We start from the raw sequence: 12,548 nt of genomic DNA on the forward strand, positions 1-12,548 counted from the left end.
AGATTCTTAACGAGAGGAAGCTTCAGGGCACCGAAGCTGTTCTCCACTGCAATTCCAAAAGGATGAATCAAGTTACTCAACCTCATGGGCTACACCCTCCACGAGCACAGAGGATATAGAATTACATATTTATGTAAAATGGACTTCAGCTGAGAAACCCAGATGTTTAATTTTAAAAGCCTGCCTCTTCCTGTAAGCCGTTAAACTCATTACTAAGTCAGGGTGTGCTCTGATGATAGAGAGGTCTAAAAGAGTTCAAAACGATTTGAAAGATGAAATTAAGAACTAAAATTTTGCAGCAAGTCATTAAGAATCTTTCTCCACCAAATGGGGAACAAAATCCAGAATCACAGGGGAAAAGATCTATAGCAAAAGGAACACAGAAAGGAAATTCCTCTTGCTGTATGAGAATGGCATTGTCTTAGGGGGAAAAAAAATTTCACCTTTAAGGAATGTTCAAGTATAATAGCCAGAAACAGCTGGCCACAAAGGAAAACGTGATTACGGGCCACATTTTACATCACTGTGTTGAGTCATCTGTTAAAAGACCAATACACTTGGCCATTTCATTCACACAGTAAGAATGTATTATATAAAATGTAATCAAACGAATGGCTAGTATGCAAAGGGAACTAGTAAAGTAATTTAATTAAGATTTTTAAAAATCTATAAACATGAAGGTAGCCATTGCCACATTACTGGGAAGTGCAAAAAATCAGAAATTATCTAACTGATCAAACAGAGAAATGGTTGAGCAAACTACAATAAAGTTGATGAAATAGAGACTTGACCATCAAAAAGGACACAAAAGCTTATGCATTCATGTTCGTATGGAAAAGCAGACTACAAAACTGTATATACAATGTGATTTCGACCATCTAAAAACAAACTCATACGAACAAAGGCTAGAAAAGGAAAAGAAAACTGAAAACAGCTGTGGTTTACAGTGGTGGGGGATATATATGGCTGGGGTTCTTTTCCCCCTAATTTCCTTCCATTTATTGTAAAAACAATCTTGTGACAACATAGAAGACTAAAAATCCAACTTCCTGCTAGCACATTATTAAGTGCAACCAAATATTTTTCAGAACCAAATTATAAGTTTCTAGATTACTTGAGTACGCTCAAAAATGGTCAATGATCTTTGACACAAATTCACACACCTGAGCAGTACATTGATCCTGACAGTGAAAATAACCGCTCCAAAATTATTCTCGGAAATTAAGAAGTGTTAAGAACAGCTGAGTAGCCAAAAACAGGTACTTACTGCCTCTTTCTCGGAGCCAATAGCAAACTTCCTTTTGCTGATGATCTTTATGGCTACTTTCTTACACGTTTTCCTCTCAAACGCTAGCTTCACCTCACCACAGGCCCCACTACAGGGAAAAACATGGAAAGTGATCGTTAGACTGCTTTTAATCAAGAGACCCACCACTCCTGACTTCACCTCAACTATTGCAAGTTAAAGATGGTTCAGTGCTCATTTTGCAGCACATACGCTGAAAAATTGGAACAATACAGAAATTAGCATGGCCCCTGCACAAGGATCACACACACCCACACAAGGACACAAGGACACAAAAGCAGTGCATACCCAATCCTTCCACTGTTCCTGTTTATGAACATGGTGAAACCTCACCGACATAACATGGCAAGGGCGTAAGTGAATGTGGACCATCCAACACCAGGTCAGCTCCAAACTGCACGTTTTAAGCTGATACAGTCGGTCCCACTGGCAACCCAGACAATAACCTTCTCATAAAGACACTCAGGACAAGGAGAAGTGCCTTATCCCAGAGATCAGAGAAACACCCAACAAAACAAAGTCCTAGTCAAAAATAAGTGCCTAAAACAAGTTACAGCAAACAATCTCTGCAAATTAATTATTTTCATCAACACATTTCTGTCTTATTTTCTGCCTTCGAAGGAAGTGCGTGAGCAGTTAGTTGATGCTGTGAATTGTACCCTAAATAAACTTACAACACCTAGGAAACCAAAAGTTCTACACAATTAACCTGCTTGCAGTGAGCTTGCAGCGAGCTCTCAAAGATTTACAATGGATTGGGATACTGTAAAACAGGAGGAATGCAAACCTAGGATGCCACCCAGTACTTCATTAATCCCATGTCAGCGCTATTCTCCAAAAGTGTGGTCAGCCCAAGGTCACACCTACCTGAACACCAATCATTCATTACGTGCTTGAAGTGGACCATTAGAACTATTATGAGTTTGGGTGGCATGAAGCGTTGGCCAAGATCTCTTTTTTATTGCATACTGTATTGTGTATGTATTGTGTACATAACATAAAATTTAGCACTGTAACCATTTCAAAGTGTACAACTCAGTGGTACTAAGAACATCTATAGTGTTCTACAACCGCCACCCCTGTCCAGTTCCAGAACAATTTTAACAGCCCAAATGGAAACCTACATCTGCTAAGTATTCATTCTCACTCCACTCTGACCTCAGTTCCTGGCAACCAATAATCTGCTTTTTGTCTACGAATTTGCCTATTCCAAATATCTTATTGACAATAAAATCACACAATATTGTAGCTTTTTGGTGTCTGACTTCTTTCACTAGCATGGGTGTTCAAGATTCATTCACATTGTAGCATGTGTATCGGTATTTCATTGCTTGTTATAACTAAATAACATGGCATTGTATGGATACATCACACTTGTGTACCCATGCAACTGTTGATGGACACTCAGGTTATTTCCACCTTTTGGCTATTGTGAAGAGAGCTGCAACGTTCTATATTTAACATTCTGAGAAACCACCACATTATTTCCCCCAGTGGCTGCCCCATTTTACACTCCCACCAGCAGTGTATGGGGACTCCAATTTCACCACATCCTCACACTTACTATTTTCCCTTGCTTTCTCACAGCCATCCTAGCGGGTGTGAAGTGGTATCTCACTATGTTTATGCGTTTCCCTAGTGACTACTGATGCTAAACATTTTCTCATGTGGTTTTTGCTCATTTGTGTATCTTCATTGGAGAAATGTCTATTTAAATCCTTGACCCATTTTTTAATTGGGTTCTCTTTTTGTTTTGAGTTGAATTCTCCATTCTGGGTATGAAATCTTTATGATATATGATTGGTAAATATTTTCTCTCATTCTGTGAGTTGTTTCACTCTCCTGCCAATGTCTTTTGATACACAGAAAGTTCTTAAATTTGATGGAGTCTAATATACCTATATTTTTTCCTGTTGTTGCTTGCGCTTTTGGTGCCAGATTAAAGTAGCCACTGCCAAATCAAAGGAGCTGTCCCTACGTGATGGTCCAGGTAACTGTTATCATTTAAAATGCTCAAACCATCTTCCGATTCCCCTTCTGCTGGTAACAGTCACCTTTTGCCTGCGAAGTCTTCCCTGAGCGCAGGGGAGTGCCTGTAATAGTACAACACTCGCTACTAGAATATGGGGTAGACAAGTAAAATTAAGTTGTTCAGGGTTGTCCCTGGAATCAAATGCTGATGTTGGGAGAGAAACAATTCTCTCCGCTATGGTTTCTAGAAGAAAAACAAAACAAAACATGAATGTTGAACTCCTGAAAGCTGTTTTCCCTGCTGCACAGAGACAGCAATTCTATACGTGGGCAACAAATTGTAGCTGAATCAAGAGACCAAGCCACAGCCACAACAACACTGTGGGAGCCTTCAGCTCTAGCCCCAGACAAAGCCCAGTCGAACATCAGAATTCAAGAGTGAAATAAAGCTCAAAGGCCACCCGGTCCAGCCATGCCTGAAGTCAGCTGTGCCCCTGTATTTCCTAGTTACGAGAGCAAATAAATTTCTTAACTGACTCATTTAAGTTTCTGTCACCTGCTACAAGTTAGAGGATGTGTGTTGAATCCTCCCATAGAAAAAAATAAGAGTCCCATATTATTTCTTAAGGGCAGGCACAAATTTGGCTATGAGCTTCCAAGCAGCCAAAGCAAATATGGAAACACAATGAGTTATTGAATTTAATGTCCATAAGCTAAAATATTTCTCATAGATGGACATAAAGAGTACACAGTGCTTGATTCTGTGTGGCAGGAATACGGATGATGATTTCCTTCCATTATTTTCTTCCATTATTTTCTATGTTCATGTTACTAAAAATATCAACAGGTTAGAAAGGTATTTGGGGTGGGGAAGGAATCGTAGGATGAAGGACATTGTAGAATGTGGTAAAGGTATCCAGAATACCTTTCCTAAAAAAGTGGTTCTCAAAGTATGATCAGGGAACCCCCTAAAGGGCCCCCAAGACTCTTTCTAGGTGTCTACAAAGTCAAAATTATTTTCAGAATAAAACTAAGACATACTTGCCTTTTTCATTTTCATTCTCTCTTAACTATATATAGTTTTCCAAAGGCTACATGGCACACGATGTCAAAACAGACCGAATAAAGAAGTAAGTATCGGTGGCGTAGGCAGACATGGCTCGCCTCTTTACACAATCACGTCAAAATTACAACTAAACTACAGAACAACCATCTCTCGGAACCGACAGAAACTGAATGGAATTGAAGTCTGACAACTGCGGAATTAAAGAAACCACATCCTCCAGTCTGGTAGGAAGGGCCCAGACACTGAATGAACTGGACCCACAGTGTGGTGGATAAAAATTTGGGAGGGGTATCTCAGGACTGGGGATACCCAGACCCACACCAGGCCCCCAGGCCCAGGGTTCTAGTGCCAGGAAGATAAGTCCCCACAACTTCTGGCTGCAAAACCCAGCAGGGATTGAGTCCATAGAAGAAACTGCTATAGACCCAAACAGTTCCTCGTAAAGAACCCACATACATACTCGCCTACTCAGGTCCACTGCCTCCGGGCTCCAGCACTGGGGTAGCAGTTTGAAAGGCACCAGTGGCATAAAGGGAAGAACTGAAGTCTCTGGCATCAAGGTAAGCAGAGGCCATTGTCCCTTTTCTAACCCCCACCTCCCTCCAAAAACTAGAACCAGCGGCTGGCACCATATCTGAGACTCCATCAACCTGGCTAGCACTGTTTGACCCACCTTGGAGATCCCCAGAGACTCAGCCCCACCCAATTTATGGGCCACCCGAGGGCTGCTTTTCCTATGAATGACTGATCTTGGCTCCTGCTTCACAACTTCCTAAATCTCCTCAAAGAACAATAGCTGGCCTCAGTGAACCCCAGACACAGCACTAGCAGCAGCCAGCCTAAATTAACAGCTTGGCTTTGCTTGGGAATTTCCAAGCCCAGCAAAACACAGGTGGGGGCTGACCATGGCCTGCACCACCCAGGGCCAGCGCCCCCAGTGGACAGCTACAAAACACGTTGGAGCAACGCCTCTCTGCCCCTGAACAGCTGATCTTCCATGGAGGGCAGAGGTTGGTGGTTGGTAGTCACAGCCAATCCTTGCAGGTGACTGGCCTGGGTAAACCCCTCCCAGTGATCTGCCAACAGCAACCAAGGCTCAACTACAAGAGGAGGGTGTACTCAGCCCACATGAAGGGCATACCTTGAATACCCAGCTTGGGTGATAAGGGAGGCTGTACCACTGGACCCTACAGTAGGACACCTACTGCATTAGACCACACTACCAAGACAGAGTCAAAGCAGCTCTAACTAATACTTATAAACAAATACAAGGAGGCTGACAAAATAAGGAGACAAAAAACATGGCTCAAATGAAAGAACATATCAAAACTCCAAAAATAGAACTAAACAAAATGGAGATAAGCAATCTATCAGATGCAGAGTTCAAAACACTGGGTATAAGGATGCCCAAGGAACTCAGTGAGGACCTCAACAGCATGAAAAAGATCCAGTCAGAAACTACGCATACACTAATCGAAATAAGTAACAATTTACAAGGACACAACTGCAGAGTAGATGAAGCTGAGAATCAACAATTTAGATATATGATAGCAAAAAACAACCAATCAGAACAAAAGAAAAAAAATCCAAAAAAACTAGGTTAATGTAAACAGCCTCTGGGACAAACTTCAAGAGGTCCAACGGTTGCATTATAGGGGTGCCAGAAGAAGAAGAGAAAGAGCAAGAAATTGGAAGTCCACTTGAAAAAATAATGAAAGAAAACTATCCTCATTTGGTGAAGGAAATAGACATGCAAGTCCAGGAAGCACAGAGTCCCAAACAAGATAGATGCAAAGAGACCCACACAAAGACACATCATAATGAAATGTCAAAGGTTAAAGATAAAGAGAGAATCTTAAAAGCAGCAAGAGAAAAGAAGTTAGTTGCCTAGAGGGGAATTCCCATGAGATTGTCAGCTGATTTCTCAAAAGAAAGTTTGCAGATTAGAAGAAATTGGCAAGAAATATTCAAAGTCATGAAAAGCAGGGACCCAGAGCCAAGACTGCTCTACCCAGCAAAGCTATTATTTAGACTCAAAGGCTAGATAAAGAGCTTCCCAGACAAGAAAAAACTAAAGTAGTTCATCACCACCAAACCATTATTGTATGAAATGTTAAAGGGACTTATTTAAGAAAAAGAAGATCAAAACTATGAACAATAAAATGGCAAAAAAACACATATCTATCAACAATTGAATCTAAAAAACAAACTAAGTAAATAAGAACAAAGAAACAATCATGGATATGGAGAGCATTTTGATGGTTGCCAGGTGGTAGGGGGGCTTTGGAGGAATGGGTGAAGAGGTGAGGGGATTAAGAGGTACGAATATGTAGTTACAGAATAGCCATGGGGACGTAAAGCACAATATAGGAAATGGAGTAGCCAAAGAACTTACAGCCATGAGCCACAGACATGAACAATGGTGCGGGAACTGCCTGAGGGAGTGGGGGGTGCAGTGTGGAGGCAGACAAAGGGGGAAAAAATCAGGACAACTGTAATAGCATAATCAATAAAATATAATTTAAAAAAAGAAACAAATATCAGGATCTAGCTATCTTCTAGTAAGCTAGATAGCAAAAAGATTTACAAAATGTGACATAATGCCCTTTTCCTCAATCTTTTTGAAAATAATTATTTTTCATTAATGTTACTTATCCTAACATAAGTGAATTTATTTTTAATGAATAAATATTAACATCCACATTTTAATTTCTAATACAGTACATATCAATAGACTTAAGACACATGAACAAAAAAACTCTTTGGGGTCCTCAGATCAAATATTTTGAGAACTTTGTCCTGTTCAATGGTCAGTTTCATTTTACTTCCCAAGATGTCACAAGTTCTGAGTGGGGCAAAATTGCAGTAAACACTTCTTTTCGGGAGGTTAAGAATCACTGAATCGTCCTTTAAATGTATCAACTGCATGGTATGTGAATAGTATCTCACTGAAACTTCTTTTAAAAAATTATAACAGATAAAATTTATAAGAAAAAACTGTTTGTTTCAAATGATCACATTAAAAATAAATCAATAACACACCTATAAGAAATCAGTGACCTACAAATATATCATGAATACATAATGAATGGTCTATAACCAGAAACAAAAAAACTGATGTTAAGCAATGACAAATGTTTAGAAAAAAAATTAAGTACAATTTCCACAAGAAAAAAAACTTACCTTCCAAGAGTTTTTGACATGATGTACTTGTCTCTTAATTCCTTGGGATAAACTGATTGATCATCCACAGTCAGATCGAAAAATACAAAAACTAGGGAAAAATGGCAGAAATAGGTCTCATTAATTCATTAGATAAAGAGAAGATGAGTGGTCTTAAACTTTAGTTAATATTTGAAATATAAGACGATTGTTTTAATTATACTTAATACCTAACCCTACAGAAATTATTTAGCTAGGCTAAAACATATCATAGAAGCTATTGAAAACTGTGACAAAAGTCATTCTTCAATGACTTTTCTCACTATAGTGCATAAAATCCATACATAAATATAAGTCTTATTCCAGGACCTCAGAATATTAATCAATTGCATTAATATAGAATACCTATGCAGATTACAAAAGACCAGAACCTGAAAGCAGTAAGTTTCAGCCTAGATAAAACTGTTAGAGGCAATAAACATCCCAATAAAAATTAAGCCATAGATTATCACACTAGAATTATCTTCTTTTAGCCATTTACACCTTTATAGATTGGTATTTATTGTGCAAACCATCTTGAACCTACTTGTAAAGTTAAATAAATAGCACTTCCCCCAAAATTCCCCCTTATTTCTCCATTATTCATGCTCTATTTCAGAAAAAGAAAACTACAAAAAAACCACCCTACTTACTCTGACCTGTGCGGCTCAGTTGGTTGGGCATCATTCTGTAAAGCAAAAGGTCACCAGTTCAATTCCTAGTCAGAGCACATGCCTGGGTTGCAGGCCAGGTCCCCAGTTGAGGGTGTGTGAGAGGCTACTAATCAATGTGACTCTTGCACATGGATGTTTTCTCCCCCTCTTCCTCCCTTCGACTCTCTCTAAAAATAATAAAATATATTTTTAAATTGTGTATTAATTCTTACATGTTTAAACCTCAGTCACCTTCAAAGTACTCTCCATTTGATGCAAGACACTTATCAAGACTTTTTTCCAGGGCTCAAAACAGTTTTTGAATGTATCGATTTTAATGCCTTTTAGTGTTTCTGCCTTTTTTTGTTTCACCTCTTCCAGACCTGCACAATGTTTCCCTCTGAGGACATTTTTCATCCGGGGAAATAATAAAAAGTTGTTCAGGGTGAAATCGGGTGAACAGGGAGGGTGGGGCATGTGGGTCATGTTGTTTTTGGTCAAAATCTGCTGAACACTCAGTGTGGTGTGGGCAGGTATGCTTGTATATCACCCACCAGGAAATGGGCAAACGTGTTGTCTTCAAAAAAATTCACTGAAGCCAAATTCAGCCTCTCACAACAACGCCAGCTGGTACACTAATACAGATGGTTTCCTAGAACACTCACCTAGTGGGGGAAGCCTGTATTACAAGGGGTCTGCCCTCTAGAAGGTAATTCCAATTGTGGGGGGGGGGGTCCTCCCTCAGCATTCTACAAAGAACACAATGTCAATTTTCATTTCCCTTTTTTTTTTTTAATAGAGAAAGGGGAAGGAAGACAGAAAGACAGAAACATCAATATGAGAAACACTGATCAGCTGTCTCTCGTCTGCACCCCCACTGGGGACCAAACCCACAACCCAGGCACGTGCCCTGACTGGGAATCGAACCAGCAACCCTTAGCTCTGTGGTATGATGTCCGACGAACTGAGCCACACTGGTCAGGGCTCAATGTTCCTTTTTATGGGAGGAAAAAGAATCCAATAACCATAAAATAATGAGTTACCTTTATTATTCGGCACCGAAAGTGCAATTTCAGAATTGTTACTCAAAGGAAGGCGTCTTCCTTTCCCTACAAGTTCTCTATTTACAAAGGTTCCATTCCCACTGTGATCTTCTATATAAGCGATGTAAGAGTCTTTAGGACCCTTTTCCTGAAACAGAGAACATTTGATTTCAAAGTTTTAACAGAGGGGAGTTATCATGGGAAGATATCGAAGAGTGATGACTAGATTACCAGCTCTTCCAAATATGTGGTTATGTGTCACCTACCCTGAAAATCCGAAAGTGCTTTTTGCTGTAAGTCCGATATTTATCTGTTCTTTTCAGCAGTGGCTCATCAAAGCAGTATTCGCAGCTTCTGTCCCTCCCAAACCAGTAGTTGTCATTAACGCACTCTGGAACACCAAAGCACACACCGGAGAGCTGTTGAATGTCACGTATCAAACACCTTTAAAAACTGTTCATAACATGTACTAGTAGGAAAACAGCTTAAGAAGGCAATCAAAATGATAGATTCGTTTATCAAGATGTTCTAAGATTAAAAATGAGAAGAAACAAAAATTTTCCAACACTGAGTTTAATAAATTATGGTTTATACATAACCATGACATAACAAGCGGTCATTGAAAGTCCTCCAGATTTAATCATCTGGAAAATACTTACAATATAATAATTTTCTACTCGTTACCCTCCGGAGGCTTCCTATCAAACCCAACATATCTGCACTCCTTCTCACGGCAGGCTAGATGCCCCTTCCAGCCTCGCCTTGTGCCCCTCCACTTGGCTCCATCCGGCCAGCCCCACTGGATTCCTTTCATGGTCCCACATAGGCCAGGCCCAACGAGTCACGTGATGGCCTTTGCGTACTTTATTCCCAGTGATTTCTTTCAATGGTCATTTTGCCTTTGTGTCTGGACTTAGATTATCTTCTCCCACTCAGCATAAGGAGACTCCCACCTCACCACACATCTATTACTGTTAATGACAGCCAGTTTCATTTCCCTCTAAGTATAGACCATAACAGGAAATTATCTTGATTATTTGTATATATTGTCTCCCAGCATTCCCCTGTTAGAACATAACATCAGGAGGGCAGCCTTGAGTCTCTGGTTTCAAAACACAGCTCCAGCACCTAGGACAATGCATATGCTAGGCATGTAAATATTCCTGGAAAGACAGACTAGAAAACATATTAGCAATTCACATCACAAAGAACTGATTTCCCTAACATATATAGTTCCTACAAGTCAATTAAGAAAAAGACAAAGATAGAAAATTGTACTTGAACAATAATTAAAATAAAATTTAGGAAGGAAGGAAGGAAGGAAGGAAGGAAGGAAAGCAATCCAGTAGAAAATGGATGAAGTACTGGCAGGTGTGGCTCAGTTGGTTGGAGTGTCATCATGGGTTCAATTCCCAGTCAGGGCACATGCCAAGGTTGCAGTTTGGTCCAGGTCAGGGCACACAGCCTCTTGGGGCGCAGTCACAGTTGGAGTGTGTGCAAGAGGCTGCCAATGTTTCTCTATTAGGTCAATGTTTCTCTCTCAGGTCAATGTTTCTCTCCCTCTCTATTTCTCTCCCTCCCTCCCACTCTCTTGAAATCAATGAGCATGTCCTTAGGTGAGGATTTAAAAAAAGCGTGAAAGGTACATAGAAACAAGTTACAAGAAACAGAAATACAAATGTCTGAAACATATGACAAAATGGCCAAACCAACTCAATACAAGACATTTTTTCTAAAAGATTTTATTTATTTATTTTTAGAGAGGGGAAGGGAGGGAGAAAGAGAGGGAGAGAAACATCAATTTGTGGCTGCCTCTCACATGCCCCCTACTGGGGACCTGGCCTGCAACCCAGGCAAGTACCCTGACTGGGAATTGAACCAGCAACCCTTTGATTCACAGGCGAGCACTCAATCAACTCAGTCACATCAGCCAGGACTCAATACAAGAGATTTTAAAAACCAAAAATACATTAAGATTCTATGTTCCAATGATCAGATTAACAAAAATCAAAAAGGCCCATATTACACTATGGTCATAAGAATTATGAAGAAGCAGCTACTCTCATAAATTGCCAGTCAGAATATAACTTTACCTCATCTAGGGAGGATAATTTGGCAAGATCTATCAAAAATCACATAGGCAACCACTTCATACCCATGAAGATGGCTATAATTTTTTTCCAAAAGGAAAATAACAAGTATTGAAGATGCAAAGCACCTGGAACTCTCATACATTCCTGGTGGGAACGTAAAATGATATAGCCTCTGCGTGTGGACAACAGTCTGCAGTTCTTCAAAACTTCAACACAGAACTGTGTTATCTGGCACAGGTTCAGGTCTTAGCACAGGTGCTTGTTGTCCTGGGTCAACTTGTACAGGTCCTACAACTGGCAGCGTCTTGAGCTTTCTGCTGCAACAAATATCTTTACTCGTTTTTCTGAACACCATATTGATATTACCCGATATAACAAAGGGTCTTACCGAGATTGGAGAATCCATCCTGAAGGGCCCATAATCGAGCCCAAGGGGCAGGGACAGGCTCCTCCGGTTCTTGGTCCTCGGGAATAGAATACAGTTCCTGAGTGGACACTGTGTCTAGGGAGCTCAGTGTCCCCGAGCTGGAGTGAGATGACTGGCTGGACGTCGGCACTGTGCTGGTAGAGGAGCTGGATGTGCTCTGGGACTGTGAGGAGCCTCCCGGTGCCTGTGAGGAGGGGCCATGGGACTGCGAGAAAACGCCCTGTGACTGTGAGCAGGCACCGCTGCCCTGGGACTGCTGGCACTCCACCTCTGGCTCCTGAGACATCACGACCTCAAAAAGTAAAAGGCCAACAATAAGGTGAGCTTCAAGGAACAAGACTTCAGAATACAGGAGTAAAGGATGAGCATATTGCAATGGGAAAAAAAAAATCCAGGACAAGCATGCTCTGCAAAAAGTAAAATTCTAACAGTCTAGACCTAGAGTTCTCGGGTGCGTTTTTCATGAAATCACTTTCTCTAGATCAGTTTTGTTTGTTTGTGTTTGTTTGTTTTTGTCTGATAGCCACAAACTGCAAGGGAAAGAAGCAAAAAAAATTATTCAAAGGCTATAAATTAAAAAAAAAGTAATGAAATGGCATTGAGGTGGGGGAAAAGATTTAGTTTACATTCATCCAATCTTTAAAAATTAGAAATAAAACCTAAAATGTATTCATTAACACAACCAACACTACCCTTAAATGTCACATTTGTTTGGAAAGAGAAAGAAGGGGAAGGGTCTGGTGGCTTTGGGGTAGAAGATGAGCAAAGAGAAACCTCAGTTACTTGTG

General features: G+C 40.3%; 1 protein-coding gene and 1 non-coding gene across 3 annotated transcripts in view; one reads left to right on the plus strand and one right to left on the minus strand.

Annotated features, from left to right (window-relative positions):
- CHEK2 (checkpoint kinase 2) overlaps positions 1-12,548 on the minus strand; it is a 30,682-nt gene that overhangs the window by 16,683 nt on the left and 1,451 nt on the right. Inside the window, exons 3-7 of one of the 2 annotated variants that reach the window (XM_028528511.2) lie at positions 11,722-12,052; positions 9,507-9,631; positions 9,241-9,388; positions 7,527-7,617; positions 1,268-1,376 (exon numbers count right to left, since the gene is read on the minus strand). In XM_028528511.2, coding sequence (XP_028384312.1) covers positions 1,268-1,376; positions 7,527-7,617; positions 9,241-9,388; positions 9,507-9,631; positions 11,722-12,046 — 798 coding nt within the window. In that variant the 5' untranslated portion in view covers positions 12,047-12,052. Of the gene's footprint in view, positions 1-1,267; positions 1,377-7,526; positions 7,618-9,240; positions 9,389-9,506; positions 9,632-11,721; positions 12,214-12,548 lie in introns of those variants that run through there. The other variant, XM_036014738.1, reaches the window with a different exon arrangement.
- LOC114510453 lies at positions 1,477-1,581 on the plus strand. The gene has a single exon (XR_003685637.1). It is a non-coding gene; the product is annotated as a U6 spliceosomal RNA (small nuclear RNA).

The sequence above is a fragment of the Phyllostomus discolor genome, chromosome 13 (assembly GCF_004126475.2).
Source record: "Phyllostomus discolor isolate MPI-MPIP mPhyDis1 chromosome 13, mPhyDis1.pri.v3, whole genome shotgun sequence".
NCBI lineage: Eukaryota > Metazoa > Chordata > Mammalia > Chiroptera > Phyllostomidae > Phyllostomus > Phyllostomus discolor.